This window comes from Astyanax mexicanus, chromosome 20 (assembly GCF_023375975.1).
Source record: "Astyanax mexicanus isolate ESR-SI-001 chromosome 20, AstMex3_surface, whole genome shotgun sequence".
Taxonomy (NCBI): domain Eukaryota; kingdom Metazoa; phylum Chordata; class Actinopteri; order Characiformes; family Acestrorhamphidae; genus Astyanax; species Astyanax mexicanus.
Genome location: NC_064427.1, coordinates 3,785,087 through 3,812,643, shown reverse-complemented (window position 1 = coordinate 3,812,643; position 27,557 = coordinate 3,785,087). Strand labels below are relative to the sequence as shown.

Sequence of the window (27,557 nt, the reverse complement as noted above, 5' to 3'; positions counted from 1 at the left end):
CCGGATCAAACAGTGCTGATGTGAAAAAGCCCTCCCATCCTACCGGACAAAAGCTCTGAGGATATTCACTCACTTAATTACAACACCGAGAGCTGCAGAAGAACAGAGCACTGCACGTCCTTCCACACAATTCACCTGCATCACATTAGGAGGACGAGCGCACGGCTACGGGGAAATGAAACTGTTTACCCAGGAGTCCCTCATCACTGAATCCATGCCTGAGAAATGGGACAGGGGGTGGTTATGTGGCTGCATGACTCATATACAAATACATTGGCTGAAACATTCGAACAGGAAACGTATTGTTTATCATTTCTGTCGCCCAAAAAACTTGAGTTTCCAAAACGGGAATTTTACAGGAAAAGGAAAAACCCTTAAAACTCTTCTTAATCTTCACTGAATATCAGCTCAAATTATTCAAAACCATTTCTATTGGTCTATTCATCATGAAATTCTAGACAAATGCCTGATTCTAATTAGTTTTAGTGGCTGCGCCCAGTGAAAACAGGGCTGTGTCCCAAACCCAAACACCACACTGTATAGAATCACAGTATCATTATATCATTGTTATCATGAAATGCCTTATGATTTCCAACCCTATTAAATAAATGCACCACAGTTAGCAGTGTGTTCGTTAAACATCTTTTATATTCCAACTTTTAAAAGTTTACTGCTCTATAAAAGTAATGTATAAATGAAGTATTAAGTTATTGTATTTTTTTATTTATTTTACCAGTCGCATACAATGGTCCTAAAATAAAACATATTCATATTTTTTATTGCATTTATTTATTGGACAATATATTGTGCAAAAAAAAAAAGTTATCGTTACAGGCCTAGATAAAATATCATTATATTGTCCAGTTGATTGATCAATAACAACTGGTGTAATTTAAGATGACATGATGGTCAGTAGGGTGTGTCATATCGTTTCACATACAAAAAAAATATAGCAATATATAATAAATATACACCTTTTTGATCAAAAACATAATAGCGTTATAAAAGCAATTATCCTAAAAAATATGTTTTTTTTTGCTATTTACTGTCTTAACTTTTATTATTTGCTTGCAGTTTACTGTATATGCAGCACTTCCTTTTTGTTACATTTTTTATTTAGTTTTAGTATTATTATTATTTTATTAAAAAATCAGCACTATGGTATGTTAATGTTTAAGAAATATTTCTATTTTTTTTTTAGGTTTGTACTGAATGTATGAATCTATTCTATTCATATTAAACAATAAAACTTGTTTTGTTACATTAGTATATTAATTTATTTATATGTAAAACTTTTTTTTATATCGCCATATCGTAATATCAGTATATATATTTTTTCCGGTCATATCTCCCACCCTTAATGGTCAGTCACAGGCCTGGTATGATGAAATAAGTCAGAAGCAGCAGGGTCACCATGACGGGACGAATTTAACGAATGCTAATGTGCTTAATTAGGTGCCCACGTGATCTGTCCTGGAGATGTCTGAACTCGCCAAGCAGCAGCGGATTGGCAGGAGCCTTTCAATGGGATTACTGAGGCTAAGGACGCCCAAAGCTCTTCGGGGAAAACAAACACGGCTGTGAGGGCGGCGGTGCTGAGAGAGAGTGGACAGGGTAGAGAATTCCGGCAGAACGGCGGCGCGGCGGCGGGAGCGGTGGGGACGTCGGGCTCCTGGCCGCAGTTCCTGTACCTGACAGAGAGGACACTGCTCCCAACAGCATGAACAGGAGGATTAAGGTCTCTCTGGGCAGATCTCTCCTATAGATTCTCCTGGTTTCTCCCACTGAGGGATTATCTCTCCAGTCTGGCTGAATCACCGAACCACTCGCCCCTGCTTCTCTCTCCCACTCCCTTTCTTATTAATTTATATATCTCTTTTCTATCTTTTATTACTGTTGAATTCATCCTCCTTATTTTTTTTATAAACAGCACAAACTAGGACTAAATGAGATGGCCTTAAAACAATATCATGATATTTCAGGTTATTTCCACTGTAACAATATACAGTAATTGCTAATAAGGTCATGATATGTATCATGGGCTTAAGACTCAATATATTATAATATATTGCGATACTGTAAGCTTGTATGTAAACATAATGTATTGCCTATATATAAATATTTATATGTATTTTTTTTTACCTTAGCACAAAGAGCACATTACCATGAATAAGCTAATATATTGTTCTTTTATTTAGGTTTTTACTTTATTTAATATATTTTTTAAATGTTTATTTTATATATATATATATATATATATATATATATATATATATATATATTTTTTTTTTTTTTTTTTTTTTTTAATATAAGACTGAAAGGAGTAAAACAAACACACTGAAAAAGCACGCAAAGAAAGAATGCTAAAGTTTATTGATGCCAATGGGTCACAGGTTTAATGCAAGTAAATTATTTGCAACTGAATATTAATAGGTTTTGTTCACTTTAATTAACCCTATTTTAATGTATCTGTTTCAAATCTATTGCTCACAAGAAAAAAATATGGGTTCTAATATCTAATAAGATGCTAATATCTTCTTTTATTCTAACAGTGCATCAGATTTAGAGGTAAATAAAATATGAAATGTGTTGAAATCTTTTAATGTTAAAAAAAAATGGCCTCACTGTTTTTCCAATACCTGGAGAGAAGTTTAACTCCAATGAATATTCTGAATAAAAAAAAAAGTTCATAGCTCTTTCACATGATGTAATTACATTATTATGATGTATTATCATTATATTAGTGGCATAAATTGGTTTTCTCCAATAATATAATTTATCGCAATTATTTCTGGAACAAATGAATCAAGCCAAAATGTTTGTTATCCTGACAGGCCTACCGAGCACCAGGCCTCGTTATCCAGTCTTGATTGTTTCATCATTAACCCAAAGCCTTCTGGGCGGAGGTGAGTAATGGAAAACAAACAATGACAGAGATAAAATGACCTTCTGTCTGGGCGAGTGAGACGACTGACCACCCCTGAACTTCCGCAATGCCTCCTCACAAGCATATCTGATCACCCCTCCCAAATCCCTGACAAATCCGCCCCCGGGGAGCTTCCCAGACAGAGATACCCCTGTCTGTTGTAATTGATCATGGAACGTCAGCTGGCAGGTAGGTCGACAGTGCACTCTGGGACCTTGGAAAAAAGAGGCTGGGAAGATAATGATTTAAGTGACTTTGTGGAGGTCAGGGGGGCAGGCGCTGGGGTCGCGGGGGAGTTTGCATGCGGGGGCGCTTGTTTAGTTTGCTATGTCAGGGCCGTGCTGTCGCGCCCTCTCACCTCTCTCTGGCTTCAAAAACAACTTAGTTGGTTCTTCTTATAAAGTAGACTTAAAAATGACTGCTACTAAAACACAGTGTGTTCTGCCTCACACTCCCAGTCTACAGACTTGTTCTCCTGCTCCTTTTATTCTGTATCAGTATTGACGGACATATTCTGCTACTCTGGAACTTTGCTATAGCCCATCATTATAAATCAGCCAGTTAAGGGTTATAAAATTTTAAAGAGCTGCTCTTTGGATTCACACTGAGATCTCCATTAGAGAGGCCAGAACTGATGACTCTGAGCATGGTAACAGAACCATCCTCCGCTGTAATTTACCGCAGTTCTTTTTCCAGTCTGAGACTTTGCAGTTTGATAGACTGAATAGAGCCAGAGTAAAACCCAGGAGTCAGGGGAAAAGAAAGAAAGAAAGAAAGCATATCCACAAACCGAAGTGTTTCCTCTAGGATTTTCTCAACAACAACAGCAGAACAACCCTCACACCCCATTAATATAATGCCAATAAACACCAGGTTCATGAGCCAACCAACCTAACAAATACAGCAACTGTTAGCCACAATGCTAATTCCCAAGCTCAGCAAGCTTGGAGAGGGTTTAATATCAATTATAACACTTGGTATCAGTTATCTACCAGTATTTTAAGATGAAACATACAAGCTGTACAGGGCTAGGATGGAAATAAGTAATGTAAGTCGCCATTAAAATAAAAAAAAGCTCACACACACACTATTACTAAGTTTAGCTTTGATTACAGCACGCATTTGCTCTGGCATTGTATCAATAAGCTTCTGCAACGTCACAAGATTTATTTCATTCCAGTGTTGCATTAATTTATTCATTTTTCACCAAGATCTTGCAGCAGCATTGATGATGGTAGAGTCTGACCACTGCACAAAGCCTCTCTTCTCCATCCAGCACATCCCAAAGATTCTCAATGAGGTTAAGGTCTGGACTCTGTGGTGAACTCTCTCTCAATCCATGTGTGAAAATGATGATCTCATGCTCCCTGAACCCTGAACTCTTTCACAATTCCAGCACCATGAATCCTGGCATTGTCATCTTGGAATATGGCCGTGATCATCAGGGAAGAAAAAAATTGATCCACTGATGGAATAACCTGGTCTATATTCAGAATATTCAAGTAGTCAGCTGACCTCATTCTTTCAGCACATACTGTTGCTGAACCTAAACCTGCAGACCAACTGCAGCATCAACCCCACATGATTTACTTGGTTAAATTCAGGGTGGCAACTTTGTTTTTTGGCCAGGCCTTGTAATTGAGCTGATATCTGTAGTTTCATGTGAACACCACTGCAGAAATGTTTTAACTGCAATGATGTATGCAGCAGAAACACTGTAGTCTTACAAAAAAAGCACAATCAATCAAAGACCTACTTGTCCGCCTGCAAAAAGAGCATGATCAAAACACAAAAATAAGCCCAAGCATTCCACTGATTATAGTGAGAATCAGCTTATCCTCAGCCAGCCACTTTTAAGAAACCCCATTAAACACACACTGCTCTCGCCCCACATCCAACTACACAAGATGCCACAGGGAATAAGGCAATGCCACCAGAGAAGAGAATACACAAACAAATGCCATATGCGCTGTATATTTTCTGATTTTATTTCAACTAAGGCTCTCTCTCTGTAGGTACATCAAATTTCAGAGTCTCCTTTCCAAGTAAATTGAGTCAGGCTTTCATAAGCACCCACCACCTCTTATCAAGGAGGCAGAATATGAGCCACAGACAAGGGAGCGCTTATAAAGCTGGTGTGGTCTCCAGAATAGTCCTGGCTGGTGGAATGAAGATTAATAGCCAGAGCATGAAGGGGCTGGAGAAAAATGAAGGCAGAAAGAGAGAAGAAAGAAAAAGAGAGTGAAAGAAAGGCAGAGCGAAAGAGTCTAACTAACGTGGAAACAGAGGAAAAGCAGGCCACACTGCTGAGGACCGTGGATCACCAAAGCATTGAAAAATGGCAGTGAACTGAAAGATTCTGATTGGTGGAAAGCATCCCAGAAAGATGAGAAAGCATCCCAGAAACACTGCATAAAAAAAAATACTAATTTAGTTTAATCATGGACAATGGTTCCATGTAACTGAGTTATGTTTTCTCAATGTGAAAATATCTTTTTGGAACTATATGAACAAAAAAATCCTTATGTGATTAGAAAACTGCATTTAGTCAATCCACTTACATTTATAATGTTCACATAAATCAAGTAAGTGAGTAAGTGATAACTTTCTCTTACATGGTCACATGTAATTAGATTGATTTGAATTTAAATGATTTATTTTAAAATGCACTATGCATATATGTTTAGATGAAAAACAACTGAGGTCATACTCATACTAGTGCTGGGTGGTTTAATAGTTTATTGATATACCTCAGAAAGTGTTGTTTATCCGAGTAAAATAGAAAAACAGCAGCAAACAGCAATTATTCACCCAGAAAAAACTAATGGAATAATGCAATCGATCCACAGTTCAGAAAAAAAGTTCCTCTCTTCCCCAAAACGAGCCCAGAATCAAGTCCTGGGTACAGATTAATTAATTCAGCAAAAGTGATAAAGCTTTATTGCATTAATATTAACTTATATTAATGCACAATGAATTGAATGTATTTGTTAACTGGAGAAAGAAGGGAACTGTAGCTGATTTTAATACTGTAATGCCTCTAATGGCTTCAATAATAACATACTGTACATTTATATTAAAATTGAGTTTTACGTGTGCAATAGAGCTTTTGAGAAATCTTTGTTTTTTGAATACTTGCAGAAACTGTTTAAAATATTGCGTTTTGTAAAGGAAGCCGAGTTAAAGTTGATGGTGTATCTCTTTTTAAGATCTACTGTTTGCATTCTTCAGCAGCTACACTCTAAAAAACAGAGGTACGATATGAGTACTTTTTTGTACTCAAAGGTACATGCTTCATTATTGTACCCTCAAAGGTACAATATTGGTCTTTACAGGGGCAGATTTGTTCTCTCTGAAGTACAAAGTAATTTCTAACAGCAAGAAATACAAATTTGTACCATTTAACCTGCAGCCAAAAGGTACATTCAGTATTCTGTATCACTGCACTAACAAACAATATATATTTAAATTGCACATTTTTTTATTTGAAAGCCAGACAATTTTCGATCATCAAGTTTTTCAGCCATATTTAGTTGATGATAATGTTTATAATCTTTATAATCTTTACCGGCATAAAAACCATGGGTACAAAAAAGGACTTTCACTGAAAGGTACTTTTTTGTACCTCAATATAAGGTACAGCCCCAGTGACAAGCTTTGTACTCTTTTAAGTACAAATCTGTACTTACTTTTCTTAGTGTATATACTAATCAAAGCCTTAACTTAAGTTTTATATCATATGTACTCTTAACAGTAGAGTAAATCACAAACCTATATAAAACCCCAGTCATGCAAAAAAAGACTAGGTCATACCAATTATATTTAACAGCCATTCAAAATCAGCAATTATAAAAATCAGTGTATAACACAAACTCTCCCCCCACAAAAGATCCCTTTCACTACAGCTTGCGGCTTCAGAGGGGATGGAGGGCGTCCCCCCATTGTCCCCTCCTTCCATCAGTCCTTTAATCTGGACCTTGGGGTCTGCGGAGGCTGCGATTAACAACAGCCAGGACAGTGTAAGTCCCTAATAGTTACAGCCTCAGAGTGCTGTAACGCAATTACAGGAGCTGTGGAGAAACAGCTAATGTGCATGCAACTAGCTGCCCGATATGGATCAGGTATTGAGTTGGGCTGCTTTCAATTCACTTTCCAGCACACAAACAGGGAGCATTAGTTAGATTAGAGGGGGAGTGGCGAGGAGGGAGCAGGGGGGGCGGGGAGTGAGGGGGAGTGAGGGGGAAAGGCCCCCACAGAGGGCAAGTGGATTTGTTTAGCATGGCCTGTCAATTACCATCCAAAACCTTCTGCTGAATGGTTATTTATCTTTAGCGGGCGAGACAGAGAAAAAACACAAGACAAAACAAAGTCTAAATGAGATTAATAAAGGGAAAAGTCCATTGACTGGTGCTGTTCACATTCAGGGCCATGCCACAGTGGGACCACAGAGGGAGGCCTTTGGGTTATGACCAAGTGGAATGATGTATGGAGGTCCAGGTCAATTTCCCTTCTAGATGTGCTTTGACTGGAAAACATAATTATATAAAGTTCTAATGCAAAAAAAAGTACCACAGACAAATCTAGACCTTTGATACTTGATAAGAAAGGTTTAAAGGTTTAATCAGGTTTAAATCCTGATTATGGCTGCTTAATATAGTCTGTATTTTTCGGACTATGAGGCGCAACGGATTATACGGCGCATTAAGTGACACTAGTAAGTAAGTACTGAAGTGTAACGAAGTGGGTGTCAAGTGATCACGTTTCCCTTCTAATAGAGAAACTTGGGGAGGCGCCTAAGTAATCGAAACTGCAGCTAATTCTAAAAAAAAAAACATTTGAATGTTAATCTACACAGATTTTTTTCCTGAAAACTATTTTTCATTTATTTGGGTGAATGGAGCACTTCCGTTTATTTACAGTAAGCTTGAGTTACAGTAGGAGTGAGTTTTCAGTGAAGTTTCTCCAGCACTAAGGCTGGATGCAGCAGCATTAGCGTTAGCATTAGCATTAGCTGCTAACTGCAGTGCTAGCAGAATGTAAATGCTGCCCGAAAGTGCCAGACTGAAGAAACCTGGATGTTCCAGTAACCCAGGGTGCGATCAGCTAGCGGTTTGTCCAACGTAGCTTGTTTTAACACGGAAAATAAGCAGACTACAGTCCAATATACTCGTCTTTGAATGGTGAAAGAGCTAGCACTGCGATTAGCGCCTAATGCTAATGCTGCTGCACCCAGCCTTAGTGTTATATAGTCCAAAAAATGCTGCATATGTTTATCATTATCACAATGTCCTTATTTAGATATGATCACACAAAGTGCACAGTGTAAACAGGGTCAAAATGAAAAAATAAATATATAAGCAGTCAAATAATTTGGTTTTCCTCTTATGCAACATAAGTACAACATGAATATGTTCTAGATTCTGGAGACGAGTGAGAGATATCTGCAAAAGATGATGCTGAAATCTGCATATGCCCTACATTCCCTTTGTTTCTCAAACAGAAAAAAACTAAGTTTGCTTGCTGGCTGGAAATAAAAGATGAAATAAAATCTGCAAAAGCAAACAATTACTGCATGGAAGGGAAGCTTTGAATAACTGGCCATGCTGTGTGTCCTTGTGCCTGTGCAAATCAATTACCAACATTTTACTACAAAGCTGAAAACACTCATCTCTAGGGAAGCAGGCACTGGCTGAGAACTGCAGTGTATGGTACTAGTTAGCAAATCATTATCAGCCTCATCTCCAGCTTATCTCAGAGTGAAACTAGCGCAGCAATTTTATCCCCACAAACGGCCGGAGAGAAGAGTTTCTTTCTCCAGTTGGATGAAGCAGAAAAAGAAAAACAGGCTACTGTTTTCATGTAAAAGCCAGGGCATCAACCCACACGCACATAATCGCAACAATATGGCAGAGAAATTTGAGCGAGGAGGCACAGCGCAGGCTGCTCAACGGTATACGGTTACCGAGTCTGCAGCAGAAATCATTATCGTCATTTGCAGATTACTGGACCCAATGGATTTTTGTAATGCGGAGGCCACCATGCAACAAAGAGAAGGGAACTGTGCCAAATTTCCGGGTCTTTTTGGGATATTATTTCAGAAAACCTGCAGAAAGACTCTTTTAAATCCAGGTAGCTCGAGTAACAACATCTTGGTGAACCTTGAAAAAGATAAAAGGTAAGAAAAGAGAAAGTGACAGAGAGAGAGAGAGAGAGGGTGAGATGTGACAGTGCCTCAGGAGTAAGATTGGATAACTAGGCTTAGTAACAGTGAGGTGCTGGTCCCTCTACCTTTATATATCAGCCCTGAACCTTTTTGATTTACTGTTTTTTTTCACAGTCTCACACTGGATCAACTGTGGCATTTGGTGCCCTTTTGACTTCTTGAGCATCTTACCTGACAGGAACTGTGACTCTCTGTTCTTTCTGACTCTTTCTGGTCTTTTCAAGTCTAGTCATTAGAGCTGTGTACTGGCAAGAATGCATCAGGATACAGGGTCAATATACTGCAATATTTTACAGCATTATATCGTTATTGTGTAAATCATTATAGAAAAAAAAAATGAAAATGTAAAAATATCTAAACTAAAGAAAATGTTATTATTTATTATTTTTCAGAACTCTGGGATCCAAAGTCAGATTAATTAGTGATCTATTAGTGAGCAGGGTTCAAAAAACAACACAAAATGAAGGTTAATAATGAGTAGTATAGTGAGTATAGGTTAAAAATGGGAAGTGTGGAAGTTATAGGGTACAATAAGTAGAAAGGAAACATAGGGTAGTTTAGGGAGTATACGGTAATAATGGGTAGTCTCAAAGTAAAATAGGGTAGTTTATGGTAGTATTGTGGGGAGTATAGAGTAGTATAGGTAGCATAGACTAGTATAGGGAAATAATGAGTTGTACAGAAGGTATCTGGTACGTGTGTATGAATTTACATTATCGCCCAACCCTATAGGGTAGTATAGGGGGGTATAGGGGAGTATAGAAAGCCTAGTTTAGTATAGGAAAATAATAGGTAGTATAGAAGATGTCAGATATAGTATGGGACTATAGTTGAGTTTTTAAAAATCGATACCGTACTGCAAAACAAAATCATAATCATAATAAAACACATTATCAATATTAATATACTTTTTTACACCCCTACTATCCATCACCAAACACTCTCTCAAAGCCTGGTAGCTTCTGTGCCAAACCCTTGCAAAAACACTCTGCATTTTATCAAGTGCCTCTCTCTCAAAGCAAACAGAGGAAACGGAGGAAACAGAGGAAAGGGGGGAAACGAAGAAAGCTAAAAGTACGAGGCTAAAATGTAAATACTCGTGCCAATATTTCATGTGCCCATGTCTACGAAATTCAATCAGTGTGGAAACAACTGCCAGAATGAAAAATAACAGCAAGCTCCCTGCAACAGTCGGGCCCTTGTATTCCGTTCTTCCTAAAAGCTGCACAAAAGAGATCAGATTTCCATACAAAATCATTTGCACGTGACAAGAGGAGAGAAAATAAATCGCACACGGGCCACGGGTAATACAGGCTCTCGTATGCAGACTAAGCTCGCTGCTCTCATCATTGTTTTGCCTATTTACCAGACTTAGGGTTCTTAGGGTTCTTTTTTTCTGTGAAACAAAGAAGGACAAAGTGGCTGAGAATAGCAGTGGTTAATGTGTATGAATCTCTTCTCTCATTTCTCCTTTCTGCTTTCTCTTTTGCAGGGATTATATGCAGATTGGAGAGCGTCTGGCTATCGCTGTCTTTTTGCTCTTCGTATTTTCTCTCGCTCCTCTTTTCCTCTCTTCCTCTTCTCTGTTTTTCCCCCGTCCTTCTCATTCCCCCCTAAAAAAAAACGTGGAGCTTTTGTTGGCAAGGCAGCGCTGGAGCACAGCAGCACAATAAAACATTTCCCTCGCAATAACACCAATAAAACACCTAAACGTAACTGGTAAAGAGCAGAACTTTCGCAGTCTTATTGAAAGAACAAACATGGCCAGATTTACCGACCTGCTTTCTCGCAAATGAGAGGCGTTAGAGTGCTAGTGTAGGGCCCAATTTATGTGCATGGCTACTGAAGGCAAGCATTCAGGGGTTGTAATTCAAAGCTGACAACTCCTTGAAAACGGCAGGACGGCCCTACCACAGTTGATCACAGCTTGTGAATGGAGCGCACGGCTGTTTGCCCAGTCAGACGGCAGCCAAAACCTGACGCCCTGCCTGGAATCTATAGTTATTTTCTATTTTATACCTTCATTTATACTCTGTAAGTGAGTCATTTGTTTTGTAGGTGTGTGAGTGTAATACAAGAGCAAATGCTTAATGCCCTTCATATGTGTGTATATATATAATAATACTAGGGCTTGGGATATGACTAAAAACTGTCAATTTCACAATATACTAAAGAGAAACAACCATTTACAGTATGTCATACATTTTTTTGTTATAATAAACACAAATATTTGTGTTTTTTGGCTGACTCAGCAAACTGGAGCTTTGGATTAAGTTGTGTAAGATGGTGAAATAAAGTTGTCATACTGATTTATTAATCACAATGTTTCTAAAACATAATTTGCACAAGACTGTACACACCAAAAACCAAATTATTTTCATTGGGGGTGTAAAAATATCAATAGATTTAAGTTTTGGCACATTTTGTTTTGTAATACTGTATCAATTTTCAAAAACAAATGCTTTAGATTTTTTAATCATTAGTTCATTATGTGCTGTGCTTAAACCCCGCCCACTAGATATCAGTATGGTACTCTGTCTACAGATCCAACTGTTCTGATTGGATAAAAATGAGACTTTTCTTTACTTATAATTAATAAAAAAGTAAAAAAAAAAAAAGTTTAGGATTTTTAATACTATTACAATTTACTGTGATATATTGAATCATTACCCACTGTTTTGTTAATAATAAAACATTATTAACGTAATTAAATTAAGGCAACATGTTTTGCATAGATTTACAATATTACTACACTCAAATTTTTATACTGAATATATATTTTTTATACTGAATATATACTGAATAAACTGACAACATAATGCCCAGTCCTAAACAGACTTTTTGTGTATTATACATTGTGTATATGTAGTATTATGCAGGGTTATAACCCCGGACTTAAGACTGGACTCCAGAGGCTGCATTTCTCAGGCAGATGGAGAAGAAATAATATTTGAGTTAATGCAGGAAAGTGAAATGCAAAGACATACACTTTACCAGAGCAGCACACTGTTCTTACTCTTCCTCTTCCTCCACTTCTCAATATCAAATAGGACCTCAAGCCTTGCTGCACTTGAGGGAGACAGAGACAGAGGGAGATTGCACGTACGGTTGCATATTCTTGCTTTCAGTCCCTATTCTGAGTGATTTCAACTGCTGTCAATAAAAAAGTCTTAGCTATCCGTCCTCATCCAGCCACAGACTGCTGACTCGCAACTTTATACACTGTTCTCCACTTCCATTAGGATGCTCTCGCTTTAGGACAGAATTTATTATTCATCCACTTTCTCTTCTATGTTTGGAAATCTTTCATGGGATTGGTCAACTACTGTTGTTTAGTGTGAGATCCGCTCTTTACGTCCCACAGCAACCCAAAGAGAGTCGCCGTCAATCCACATCGCCGTCAAACTGTCAAAATCACAATATGCTAAACAGAAATGACTAGGATTGCACGATATATCGTTTAAGCATCGTCGTTGCATTGTGCTCATGAGTAACAGTCACATCGCAGGACGTCACGTCGCAATGTTTCGATTCTTGACACAAGAAGTAGGTACACAGCGCTGTCTCTGTGTCTGTGTGAGGTACAGGCTGCTGCTGCCTGAGAAGCAAGCGAGGGGGGGAGCGAGGTGGGGACAGGAGTCACACGAGGTAACCGCATGGCCTCCATCCACATGATTGGTCGAAAGCTGTGCACCTCACTCCAGCACAGTTTTGCAGCGCAGATTTTTCCAGTTACAGCTGAATTCACGCTTTTAATCCTAGAAAAACGCTCTTATTTACTTTTTAAAAAGCCACTTAAATGCCTTATTAAAGGGCTGATTACTGTTGTTTTGCTGTTTTCCTCGAGTTTTGAGTTTTGAGAGCTTGGCGCTGACTCCATCCAGATGCGAGACAGCGTGGGGGTGGGGGCGGGGCCGGTGACGTCATTGGCCCTGCATTGTTTAATATTGCGATATATTTCGTCAAAAAAAAGAACATTTGCAATGTACATTTTTTACAATGTAGTGCATCCCTAGAAATGACCACATGTGATACAATGTGTCATAAGTTTTTGTTTAATTATATTAAACCAAAATCTTTGTGGTTTTTGACTGTTTTCTCTTCTATGTTTCTATGGAAATCTTTCATGTGATTGGTCTACTACCGTTGTTTAGTGTAGGATCCGCTCTTCAGGTCCCACAACGACCCAAAGAGAGTCCACATTGCCGTCCACGGCCTTCCCTGCCTTGTCATTTCCTTCCTGGTACCAATTTTCTTTAGTGCCTTTCGAAAAAAAAAAACGGTGGGCCGGTGAAACGGTAATCACAGGACGGGGACAGATCCAACCTGTGTTTTCCTGTCCGGGGTGAATTTAATGTTGCCTCCTGCGGCAGTGAAGGTCAGAATTAAGAGCAGCCGAGGGCCGGATCCGGAGGCTCGGCCCTGCTGCTGTAAACTGACCTCGTTACGGGCGCCCGTGATTAACGGTGGTTAACTCTCTCAATGAACACCTTGTGCTGGCCTAGTTGTCATTTGCACTCCATCTCGGCGCTCCCCGGCTCCTTTATGGGGAGCAGACGATTGCAGGATTGCAGTGATAAGCACGTCTCTGTGCGTTCGGCTCTGGCAGGTCATGCAGAAAGCCTTCATTAGGGAGACTTACTACTGTACGATTGTCGGGCGAGCGCCTGTAAAATTAGCCCCAGTGAGCATGGCCCAGTTAAGCACTCCCAGCTCTTCAGACCCTGGAGACCAAGCCTGGAGATGTGGCTGCTCTCAAATTTGCTGAGTTCAGGCTTACAAAACACACAGCTAACACTCTGTATGTGCAGGAAAATCCAACACTGAAACAAAAATACTGGTGTAGGAGGGGCTAGTGTGTGATTTCATAAAAGAAGAAGAAGATAGCCTACAGAGCCTACAGAGACTGAGAGGACTATACAAGAGGACACAAGGAAGACATCTTTGAGAGAATTTTAGAGATGCCTGAAATCAAATTTGTGTCAACGCAGAAAAACAAAAATCATAAGAAAAAAGAAAAATCCACATCTCTCCAGGCTCTCATTAAAGGCCTTTGATTTCAGAAGGCTGTGACATCAGAAGTAAGACGTAGAGATGTAGGGACAACATGAAAAACCATAAATCAAAGAAAGAGAAAAGAGAACATGAACTCCAGCGCCCACAAATTCCAATTTTGCTCATATATTTTCTCGCCCGCACGCATTTTCGCATTCTCTCTGCACCCCTGCTCAAATGGGAACCCTGGACAGAATTGATCGCACAATATGTGGCTCTAATTTAGCACCTCATTTAACAGGCAGAAAATACAACATTAAACATTGACATTGTGACACACATTCACTGGAGCCTTCCCCTAATGGTCTGCATAGTTTAAGAGGCTGTTTAGTCGTCTTGCAGAAAACACGAGGGGGAAATATGTGGGCGGATTTTTCTTTTATAATTATTGCTTTCCTCACGATGAATGCCGGGTATTTGTGCACTTTTATGTGCCTGGATTGTCTGTTTGCCAGACTTAATGCTCAAACGTACAAAAACATGTAGAGCAGGGGTTCCCAACCTTTAGCAACTCAAGACCCACTTAAACCACCAGAAAACACTCCAGGACCGACATGAAAACTTAATAGACCATTTAAAATCTATTTAAAACCAATATTGGACAACAACCTATGCAGCCTATTGAACTGATGAAGAGGCTTGAATGAACTCGTTTTATAACCGTTTATCCATTATGGATAAAAAGTCGATTACTGCAATAAAAGACATATTTTATTCAGACTCACATTAATATTGCTAATTACCTTATTACGCTATTACTAATGCATCAGCTTATTGATTATACTATCAGACCAATCAGCAAGCTCAACCTCAAGACAAATATTTTTTTTACCCTCGAAAATAGCTTACATTTACATTTTTTGTCACACATTTAAATTTGCAAAACAGATCATTAAAGCAGCAGTTTTGGAGATTTTGCGACCTCTCTGGTGAGAATGTGTAACTGCACAGAGCAAAGGAAACAGTACTTTTAATGCTTTTAATGCAGGTTCATTTTTAAATAAATTTGAGTATACTCTAATCCAAAAAAGCTACCAGACCACTTCAGAATTATTATATTAAACATCACAGAGATGCTCGTGCCAGGACACTGTTAGTATTAATTAGAATATGTGTCCACTCCCAACTCTGGAATACTAATGCTTTCAATTTAAAATAAAATCTTAAGGACTGATGCTTTAAAACTATTCATTTTAGGCCAACAGCCGCAGGCCACAGATCAGACAGCACTGATGTAGATGAGAAACAATTTAAGTAGAATACTTTATCTTCATCTGACTGAGGAGTGAGCCAGTCCAGAGGCCAGACGTATGTAATCTCCATATCAGACAGGGAGCCTCCAACCTGCAGAATGACGATTTGCAGACCCCAGAAGACCCTCACCCAGCCTTCATGTAATGCACACACACACACATACACACACACACACAGACACATGCCTCACGTGCAGCCTGCCTGTTTGACATTAGGGCCAGTCTCCTCATTTACCTTACCCCAAAACTTAACCGAGCATTTCCACTGCACGACTTCAACATTCCCCATAATAAAGCACCTGCTGATGGTAATAAGAGACTACGAGAGGTTCTGTGCTCTGCACAACGTACAATCAGTCCAAATGGCCTGCCTCCCCCTTAGGCAGGGTTGCTCTAATTACCCAACGGAGACTGGACTATTGCACGTAACTCAACCCCCCCACCAACGTTTCTAATCCACTGACTTTAGGGTCTGGCCAGCATGGGCACTAACGCTGTCCTCTTATCATCACAGACCAGTATGGTGCTCTTAATGGAAAGCAGAGCTCGGTGAAAAACCTCAAAGTGGTGCACAAATGTATGTTCTTTATTTAAGCCCCATAAAAACAGGAAGGCACAAACATTTATCTGTGCTATGCTTTCATCCTCCGTCGGCCGGGGCTGAGGAATAACAGAGACGGCCGATGCTGATAAACTGGAGATAGGAAATGGAAATGCGTGGGTCTCGGCCCTTCTTGAGTTTCCAGAAAGGCCGTGATTGCTTGGCCCCCGCCCCCCTGAAGGTGAACAGCGGCGCACACATCACTACAGACGTCGTTCGATGTGTCTGCATTAGTGCGCAACACGACACCAAACAATGGGCTTTAATTTGGTCAGCAATCAAGCGTAATCCATTAACAATAATACTGATAGTCTGACAGAAAGAGCTGCTCTGAAAGCTTAGTGGCTATTCTTGGTGCACAATTTCTGACTGAAGATACCGATCTAAAGTAGTCTGACACTCTACCACAGCTGCTGGCTTTGTAATCAGAAGACTGGCTTGGATGTCAGTGGAGGTATGTGAGCTCCAGAACAAACTGTGAGTTAAATCACTTCCAGCTACACTGTATTGGCATCCCTGCAGAATAGAGACAGCATTTTAGTATCAATATTAGTATTAGGAGGAGTGGCAGGTCATTTATTGATAAGAATAGAATGAATGTAATCCAGTTCTGTGACATATCTAGCCTAAAATATCACATTCTACTCACATGTCATGGCGTTAGCCTATCGTATTTTTCGCACTATAAGAGCATACTTGAAATCTTTTAATTTTCCAATTTTTAAAATTCGTCAGTGCGCATTATAATCTGGTGCGCCTTATGTATGAATTTTACCAGTCTGATTGTAAAGAGCAGTAAACCCACTCCGCTGAAACACAGCATTATAGAGTGAGTATTATTGGCCTGTAGCCTCCTGCTAACCCCGGCTAGCACTGCTGAAGCAGCATTAGCATTAGCCACTAACCGCGCTAACTCTTTGAATGTTCATACATAGGTGAGTATTATAAACCTGTAGCCTGCTGCTAACCCCAGCTAGCACTGCTGAAGCAGCATTAGCATTAGCCACTAACTGCGCTAACTCTTTGAATGTTCATACATAGGTGAGTATTATAAACCTGTAGCCTGCTGCTAACCCCAGCTAGCACTGCTGAAACAGCATTAGCATTAGCCTCATTTGAATTCTAGTTTTGCTAGTCTAGCTTAGCTTTACCCAGCAGCAAGACCTGCTGAATTAGAAGGAAAAAAAAAAAACAGGGTGACACCCCTGTTCCTTACTAGCGTTGCAAATTGCGTCTTACAATCTGATGCACCTTATAATGCGAAAAATACGGTGGCTTTGAATGAAGGTTAAATGAAAAAATCCTGCCCTATCATTTTTCTTATCAGTCAGTATCAGTGGTGTTGTGCACACATCCATAAAGAAGAGACCCTGCTGTCAATGTGCCATGTACTAGAGAATGTGTTGTGTAGAAGAGGATGGGAGAGGGTGAATGAAAAATTGCTTCTGATGCCACTTCTGGTGGCACTTTAGGCTTTTTATAGCAGAAGTGCATGAATGCAGAATGCAGCCTAGAGTGTATTCTAAAAGGCACATGCATAGATGCAGTCGAAGTGTTACAAAACTTTTTTTTATCATACCATATATAGTTCTGATCATTGACAAACGTTCTACGAGTGCCACTATTGCACGGTAATGGCACTCTGACCAAAGCTCTTCAAGAATTACTCCCCTACATACACACCATACACAACATGTAATAATCAACTATGATGTTATCACTTACAAGACAAAGACCAGCCAAATAACTAAGCTGCAATGTTATAATTACACAAGTAAAAGTGCATAGATCACATTATAATTATATTAGCTTTGAAAACATTTGTTTAATGACAAGAACAAACAAAACAAACCCTAATGACTGGGAAACTGTAAACTGTTCCTTGATTATTATGTGTACAGATTTTGAAACTGCTGCCAAGATATCACATTATAGCAGTCATTCTTGTGTATTTTTATTTAATTACAGTTTATTTCCATGCTGCTTTCAGTGGTACAAACTGAAAAAGGTGGAGTCATGTGTAGTGAATTTATTTATTTTTAAAGGGCAGTACATGGACACAGAGTAGATAAAGTATTTTTTTAATAGAATTATTTAGCTGAAAACATACTATATGGGCAAGACTACATTGGTTATGAATGGATGTTAAGGTATGTTCTGATTCTTTGTCTATTCCATTGTTATTACATAATTAAGAATATAAATACGTACATTTTGCTTAATTTAATTTCACATGCATTGTTCCATAATTTTTTAACTGTGAAAAATATATGATAACATTCAAATATAGCATATCCATTCATTTATCCATCTATTAGTTTGTGACCGAACATAGAACAAAATAGAGGGTTGGGTCTGTGAAATTAAAGCTAACAGAAAGATAGGCTCAGCTTTCTGAATTACAAAAAGGAAGCTATGTCATTCTCTCCTCTCAATACTGACCCAAAAAGAGGCCTCTTAACTGGTAATAACTCTCATCTCTCTCTCTCTCTTTCTCTCTCTATCCATTTCCTGATAACAATTACCCTCTCCATGCAGAGTAAAGGCCATGAATTACATTTCTCTGATCCACGCCTATAATTGGGTGCAGAGGATCCTGGCGGAGAAGAAGATCCAGTGTAAGCGAAAAACAAAGAGCCTCCAGCTGTTCGCGTTTGGGTTTCGTAAGGACAGTGGATCTGAGGCGCAGCATTAAAGGAAGCGAATAGCATGTCTGTACAACCACAACACAGGTGTGACATGGAGAACCGCACTGAGGACTGGTTCTCTCTTCATCATTCTGAACAGCCGGCACTTAACCGGCACACGCGAGCGCTTCTGCCTGAACGTGAATGCAAATAGCAGGGTCATTACGGAGAGGTATTGGCACTGTTGACAGACGGGTCAGTCACTTCCGCACTGGAATGCTCGTGAAGTGTCGCTACTTGTGCCGGCCCCCGTTAATGGACTGCTAATAGAACTGAAGGCTTGCACTTTGATGCTTTCCCTGTAGTTTGGTAGGTGACAGTGTGTGATTAATTGCACTCAGTCCCTCACCCCACTCCCTGTTTTAGTTTTTTTCACTGAAGAGAAAAAGGAGACTACTTCTACTCTGCATTGCCTCGCCTTTTGCCTTGGCTAACCTACCTGAACAGCTGGATGGGGCTGGTTTTTGCCACAACAAACAATGCAAAACAGAGCAGCCGCCGCAACACACCATACATCTCGTCCCCGTCCCGAGTGCCGCATGACGTCAGGAGGGAGAGCTGCAGCCTCAGCAAGGCACTTTTCACAGTAATTATCCCGAAAAACCTCCTCGGCATGTGGGAAGGCCAGCAAACAGCAGGCAATGCTGACACCCACAAGGCGGAAAGGAGGAGACAAGGAGGCTCCAGAATTTTTGATGACACACCACCGCTCGGCCTGACCTTTACTTCCACCTACAGTACATGCGACTGCGTGCGGAAGCGTGCAGCAGCATGCACTCGCTCATAAACCCCCCTACCCACCCACCAAACCCAACAAACTTCATCCTCACCTCTTCAAAAAAACAATCCCCCACCCCATCTCACCACCGCACCAAATAAAAAAAATGGCCTTTAAAGTGCCCTACATCATGTCATCCTAAGGGAATTACCTACACATTACAGCACTAGGTCATTCCATGGTAGTCCTCCTTGCGCACAATGCTGTCTTTGTGCTCTCAGAACGTACTTGGAGAGTGAGCGTGATGGTTGTAACCTTAGCAGTGCCCCTGAGACTCCACTGTTCAGCAATGAGGGAAGTGGTTAGAGTAATGATGATAGTAATAACATTCTCGCCCTGCTTGCATACTCCGCTCTGCCCATCGGCCCATCTTACTTCTTACGTAGCTCTCTCACAACACTCTTAGTATCTTAGCGGGTGACTAGCACTGTAGTGCTAGTGTTCCCTTATATTTGTTTTTTTTACTTTTTAAACTAACTTTTTAGCTTTTTTTCTCAGCCACTTTCGCTCTCAAGTTTAAGTAGAGTAAAAATATTTTCATTCAAATCAGCCTCTCCAAACAAAGCTCAGAGGGCAAATAATAAAGCGGGTGAGAACGATGGGAGGACCGTGGAAAAAGTGAACTCACGCTATGACCAGCTCGGCAGGCTCCGCGGGTTAGCTTTGGTTGGGCTTTTCGCAGTTATTATGCGCTAGCAAGACAAACAAGGAGGCCTTGTCTGCTTATGACGAGTGTGGAACACTCCATGTGGAGCTCGCTGCCTCCCTGATGCTCTCTAAAGGTTTTATGGGAGCTTTCAATGGAGGCTGAAACGGAATGAAAGAAACAACCCAACCTGGCCAAAAGCCACAGCCTGCAGGAGAACGACTGGAGGAAAAAAAAAGGGAAAAAATATGTACAAGAATGGTTTACACACATTTGGCATCTTCGGCTTTCATCCACGGAGGATCTGCATATTCAAACAGACAGCCGGCCTACTTCAGACCCAAATCCTCAAGCCCATCTGGGCGCCAAAAAGGAAAAAGGCAGGGCGTGATCCTGTCCGTGCTCCGTGAAGGGTTCTCCGGGTTCGACTCTTGACTCGCTCTAACTCCCTCTTGACTTGCACGCCACTGTCGCCACTTGTTCAGATGCAGACATTTAGAGACACTTCTGGCTGAGATGTCGGTTATTTCGCTATACCCTAGATGATACAGCCACTCTCGTGCGTGCACTTTAATTTTTTTTCTCACTCTATCACTCTCTCGCTCAACCTTTCTCTCTCTCTCTCTCTTTTCAAGGCAAGGCAAAGCAAAAGGGGGCAAGGCTGAGGTGCTAAAAGAACACTGAGACAAGCTGTGGGATTCAACACTTCAATTTCTGATCCACTCTAAGCTGGATTCTACACACTTGATTAAAACAAGTGTATAGTGAGTGGAAAATTAGAGGGGTGATGGAAAAGGCTAAGAGAGCAGCCGAGGAGGAGAATCTAGAATCTACAGCATATTATAAGCCGGTCTTCTCGAGCGTCGACCGCTACTCTGCTCGAGAAGACCGGCTCTACAGTAACTAAATTAGAAAGTACTTTAGCTGTGAAGACAGTGAAGAAGATCCCCAAGTGATTCTGGAGCGTACAGCTCATCAGTAGCTAAAAAAAAAACACGGAGCCCATTAATTAGACACAAACAATGTTCTCCCGGAATATCGACTTCTTAATGGACATGGTGCGACCTGGTTCGTGTTTCCTTTGTAGTCAATGCCATTGGCCTCGGAGGGGTTCTGGAATGGGGGGATTATGTCATCCTGCTGTGCCCTTCAGAAACTGGAGCTGGGTAGCTTTCCTCCTTTTCCATGTTACTCATTAACTATGCAGGACTATGAGGAGTGGGCTTCACCTTACTGAATAAGGTCGCTAGCGATCCCATGGCTATGTGGAATATCTGTATCCCAGCAACAAAAATACCACTTATTTTAGATATTCTAGGATATTATTTTCATCCTGAGAGAAGCAAAGTAAACTCCACAGTACCTACGACACACAACAGCAGGGACAGTGTACAACTCCCTGCTTACTGTCCTGGATTTGTTATAATTGCATTTTTTGTTAGCATTCTCCAAGCAAACTACAAGATCAGCAGACGCCGGCCACCTGCACGGGGCAAGAATGCGCACCAGGACTGTCTCATAACCCCACTCTGGGAGAATTTAAGCCTATGTCAAACACTGCTTGGGAGGAGATTTAGCAAACTGGCTTTTAATGGGGGAGAGAGAGTCTTTAGGCTGTCCCTCTGTGTCGAGAAGATGACTGAAACTGTTTACCCAGATAACAATCAGCTCCATTTCTTCAACCAAAGGCCCCTACAGCCTTGCTTTTAAACGTCTCGAAGCCACTCAGGCCACGCGGGCCGGCTGCACCAGCGCTCTGTGCTTTAGTGCAACATCTGGAAGATACCACGCTGAGAAACCTGACACGGGATCATTAGAGATCATTAGACGTACAGTAAGCAGCTGAACGAACTGTGAAGCCAAGTCTTATTGGGAAAATTAACCGAATACAAGAGTTAACGAAAGACAGCGCCAGCCAATATTGGCTCAAGGACTGCAGAAAGAAAATATGCACTTAAAAAAAAAAAAACAACAACAGCAAGATTTCTGCTTTAAATTATTAACGGGAACAGGTAGAGAAAAGCGAGGGAAGAGCATGAAACAGATTTCTGATTATTTTAGGGTCGTACTTATGAAATATGTATTAGCTTCTTTTTTTTAAACCAGGCAGGCTGGAGGTTAAAGGTAAGGATTCACCAGGGCTCTCCACAATATACTATACTAGCTACTTCAATATACAACTCTGGAAAAAAATTCTGAATCAGTTTCTCTGATTTTGCTATTTATAGGTTTATGTTTGAGTAAAATTAACATTGTTGATTTATTCTATAAACTACAAACAAACTACAAACCAACAAACAACATTTCTTACAAATTCCAAATAAAATATTGAGTTCATATTCATAAAGTTTTAAGAGTTCAGAAATCAATATTTGGTGGAATAACCCTGGTTTTTAATCACAGTTTTCATTCATCTTGGCATCATGTTCTCCTCCACCAGTCTTACACACTGCTTTTGGATAACTTTATGCTGCTTTACTCCTGGTGCAAAAATTCAAGCAGTTCAGCTTAGTTTGATGGCTTGTGATCATCCATTTTCCTCTTGATTATTTTCCAGAGTTCTTCAATTTGGTAAAATCAAAGAAACTCATCATTTTAAGTGGTCTCTTATATTTTTCCAGAGCTGTATGTAATATAATCATAGGAAACACACAATATATTCATTTGGTGTAGTAGCAGTAAATGTAGTAGTTTTGTGTTTCTGTGCTGGAGGACTATATCTAAAGTATAATGGTTAGTTTATACAGTATTCAGCTACTTTAAGCTCTGAAATCCTCATTTTCCTATCAGACGTGCTTACAAGGCTTCACACTCACTCATTTACAGGCAGCAGACGCTACAGCAAGCCTGCCTCCCAACCTACCAAGCCCCGGCCGAGAGGACCTGCTTCTGAAGCCCTTCAGCGCCGCTAGGTTCACGTTCACGTTAGACTGCTTGGTGAATACAGACTCACGCTCAGCCCGGCCTGTATTTAGCACACATTAGCCCACATTAACACACATATGAGTGGGGTTGACGAGCAGTCACACACAGCTCCACACACCCGGATAAACAGTGCTAATTAAAGCCCAAACATTCAACTGTAAAATACATTAAAATAAACAAAATTAAATAAAACACATTCACCAGCATTTAACTAATTGGCTAGGTTACTGCTGCTGTTCATAGTTCACAAATTAATGTTTAATCCATTTAACTAGCTTTTAAGTTTGTTTTGCCTAAGGTCCATATTAACCAAGCTAAACATTTTATTTTTTAAATAATTAAAATTCACTCAAAGATTTTGATTCCTTTAATTATGACATCATAAATATATATCTTCAGCTGTTATACAGAACAATACAGAACAAAGGCAATCACTCGCACCACTGAGCTCATTTGCATGGCAAATGTAGTCATGATATTAATCAAAATCATTGTCATTATCATTATTGTAGTTGGTGTTCTTGACAATGAACATTACACTATTTCTTTACTTATCATCACATTTAATTATTTAATTTATTAATATTAATATATATTATATGAGATGGATAATATAAATAAAAATGTGTTTTAAAAAATGTTTTGTAATGCATTAGATTAGATTACTCAGTCATGACTGGAGGGCTATATAAGTGATACACAAAATCTAATAACAACTTTTTTAGAAATGAATTTAGAAATGTGTCCTATGTTTAGTTTTTAAAACAAAGACAGTTCTTGTTTTTATCGCTGGAAGATTCTATAAACTTCAGCCTATATATACATATAGCTATGATAGGTTTAGGTTAGCTATCTTAGGTTTTATATGAAAAATTGTATATAATATATTTTAAATTATTCACTTTTTAATATTGCTTATCACAAGTTTTAAGATCTTAAGCAATCCTATGCGAAAAATACTAACCTAGTCTAGTCAGCTTATCAAAAGCTATGTTAGTTAGATAGATAAATAAAGTTAAGGGACATAAGCTAGCTAACCTACAATATTTGTAGTTACTGGATTTATTTGCAATTGTTGTTTAATAGTGTAGGGATATATTGGGACCTGTAGTTACAACTTTTTAGGGTAAATTTGCAGTGTTTCTATTGTATCTATATTTATTTGACAAAAGTTTACCTATACATTAGCTAATCAACAGAATTTGTATATATATTTATATAAATCCTTTTTAGGGACATGTTTTTTGTTTATGTGCTTTAAGTTTCTGCCTTGGGTTTTATTAGTTAAATTATTTATGTTAATTGGGATATCAATAATAAAAAATTAAGTTAAGAGAGAGAACCTAGCTAATCTACAGTATGTGTACATATATTAGTTTGCAGTCGTTGTTTTTTTTTTTTTGTATTTAAGGGAAATTTGGACCTGTAGCTACAACTTTTCAGAGTAAATCTGCAATGCTTGTATTTTAGTGTACAGAACTGTACCTGTCCCTTAGCTAATCTACAGTATTTGTACACATATTTATTTGCAATTGTTGTTTCCTAGTTTTTTGGGTGTTTTTTTTTTTTGTTTGTTTGTTTATGTGCTGCACCTTTCTTAACTAGGTTTTATTAGCTAGCTTGTATATGTTCACTGGGATAATAATAATAATAAATAAAAAAAGTTAAGGGACATGAACTACCTAATCTACATTATTTTTGTAGTTATATTTATTTGCAGTTGTTGTTTCTTAGTTTTTTTGGGTGTTTTTTTATATAAGCTAGTTAATATATAATTAATATATAGTTAATATATTTTCAGTTGTTGTTTACTAGTTTTTAGGGAGATTTTTGTTTCTGCACTAGTTTGTTTATAAATGTTAACTGGGATATCAATAATAAAAAAATAAAGTTAAGCTAACCTACAGTATTTGTACTTATATTTATTTGCAATTTTTGTTTACTAGTGTTTTGGGCTAAATTTGGACCTGTAGTCCAAATTTGGAAGTGTTTAGTGGGCAAAATTGTATCTATACCTTAGCTAATCTACAGTATTTGTAATTACTTACATTTTTTGCAGCTGTTTCTTAGTTTTAACGGTAAATTTAAACCTGTAACTTTTTGTAGTTTGGTGGACACAATGTAAGTTAGCTAAGATACTTGTACAGTAGCTACTAATTAAATAACCTATTTTTGTTAATAGACGCTACCTAACCACTTTTCCTTACTAGTTTACTGTTTTTCCACACTTTCAACTTCACAAAAAGGCAAGATAATCCAGATTATAACACGCAGGGTCTCGGCAGATAATCGCAAAACCTCAGCCCGCCTGCCTGTCACCTCCCCCGGGCAGGAGGAAGGAGTGTATCCGCGCTGCTGCTGCTCCTGGAGGAAGAGGAGGAGGAGGAGGAGAGGAAGGAGATAAGAGGGAAAGGTGTCTCCTTACCTTGAGCTCCACCGATGTGGAAGAAGACGGCGAGCACCAGCAGCACGGACACGGAGCTCATCCGCGGTAAGAATCCAGTCCCCCCGCGGTGCCTTTCCCCCGCAGTCTGTTCACTTTTCCCCATCGAAACGCGCGAAAAGTGGGAGAAATCCGCCCGACGAGACGCTCTGAGGCGCTGGGGACTCGGAAAAGCCCAAACTTGGACACGACGAGGAGAGAAAAGGAGGAGAAGTGGGACTGAAAACACGAATTTCTCCAATTAAAAATTCTCCAAAATCCAAAAACAGCCGTTTAAAAACAAAACCAGCACTACAGACTCCTTCTTCTTCTTCTTCTTCTTCTTCTTCTTCTTCACCACAGCCCCGGTTAAATATCCTCACACAGAGAAAGAGAGAGATGCCGTAGTTTATAATAAACGTCCCTGTAAATAAATCTGTGTCCAGCTCTTTTAGGTCATCTCCAGCAGTCGTGTCGCTTCTGTCGGCTTATTTATCGCCTATTTATCGTGGTTTATGGTTTAAGTTTGTCCGTATCCAGCCGATAACAGCAAGCAAAACTAACGTAACGTAACGTTTCTGCACTCGCGCACAAAACACCGCGTGAACGTGCCCCGCCGTCTCGCGTCTCGCGTTCTGATGGAGAGCTCGAGAGCCGCGCAGCGCAGTGCTGGACTGTTTCATCGGTGGCGCTTCTTTTTTTTTCTCCACTCATTTTCCGACAAGTCCCGCCCACAGCCAGTCAGGATTGGCTAGTGCGGGCTCGCCTCCGGCGCTCTGATTGGAAGAGTAGCTCCAACTCAAAGCCACAGCCAGCAAGTCAGCTAAGTTACAACTTTTAGATTTGGTTCTATTTTATGTGATTAATGCATTGCTTTAAATACATAAGTTTAGTCAGCAGTTTAATCTGTTATATTAGATATGATATGCTATGACATGCTATGAAGAAACACTGTCTTAGCTGTTCCATGCTATTTACACAGTAAGAGGGCACTATGTGCAGCATTCATTGCTCGCAAATATTTTTTTTTTATTTAAAAATTCCAAAAATAATACTATCATTTAGAGCATTTATTTGCAGAAAATGAGAAAGGGCTGAAATAACAAAAAAATGCAGAGATTTCGGACTTTAAATAATGCAATGAAAACAAGTTCATATTTATAAAGTTTTAAGATCAATATGTGCTGGAGTGCTGCTTTTTAATCACAGTTTTCATGCATCTTGGCATGTTCACCTCCACCAGTCTTACACACTGCTTTTTGATAGTTTCAGCTTTGACAGTTCCAGCAGTTCAGCTTGGTTTAATGGCTTGTAATCATCTTTTTCCAGAGCTGAGTGTTATATGAGCATAAAAATACACAGTATATAAAAGTAGTTTGTGTTTTTTTTTTTTTTTTTTTTTTACTGAAAGACTATATTATAATGGTTAGTTATGCTGTATTTAACTAGTTTAAGGTCTCTAACCTGTGCTCTGAAATCCTCATTTTCCTAATATTGCAATAATGCAAATCAATATTCTTTTTCTTTTTTATATATATAATATTATCCATTAAAAACACAACCAGTCACAGCCGTATAAACTACTAACCAATCCCAGCTCAGTGGGCGGGGTTTGTCGAAAAACAGGTGGGATAAAAACACAACCCACACAGCCACGCTTTTCTTCTCCCACCGATCCTCAACACAACCGAGCGGCTGTAAAACCAGGCGCGGATTAACGGAGCACATTTACCGCCCAGTCAAATCTATTGATTAGCTGTGATATAAAAGGTGCTTTAATAAAACGGAATTTTATAGAGACTCACTTCAATATACGATTGGTTGTTTTTGCAAAGACAGACAAAGCTGTTGATTGTTATTTACAGTGCAGGTGTAATACAGAGTGCAGCTGAGTCTCTCAGCTCTCAGCTTTCTCATAGCCCTTCACTAAAGCCAGCAATTCAATTCCACATTCCATTAAGAAAACTGCTGGCTTGTTTCTTCTACCCAAACGTTGGTTTAAACCTGCTGGGTCAGTTTTGCTGTTGTGGGTAATTTTTTT

At 39.4% G+C, this 27,557-nt stretch overlaps 1 protein-coding gene across 2 annotated transcripts in view; it reads right to left on the bottom strand.

Annotated features, from left to right (window-relative positions):
- The window catches only part of unc5cb (unc-5 netrin receptor Cb), a 259,433-nt gene extending 233,253 nt beyond the window's left edge, over positions 1 to 26,180 (bottom strand). For both annotated transcript variants that reach the window (XM_022680899.2, XM_022680900.2), the window contains exon 1: positions 25,520 to 26,180. In XM_022680899.2, coding sequence (XP_022536620.2) covers positions 25,520 to 25,643 — 124 coding nt within the window. In that variant the 5' untranslated portion in view covers positions 25,644 to 26,180. The remainder of the gene's footprint in view (positions 1 to 25,519) is intronic.
- Positions 26,181 to 27,557: the final 1,377 nt, after the last annotated feature.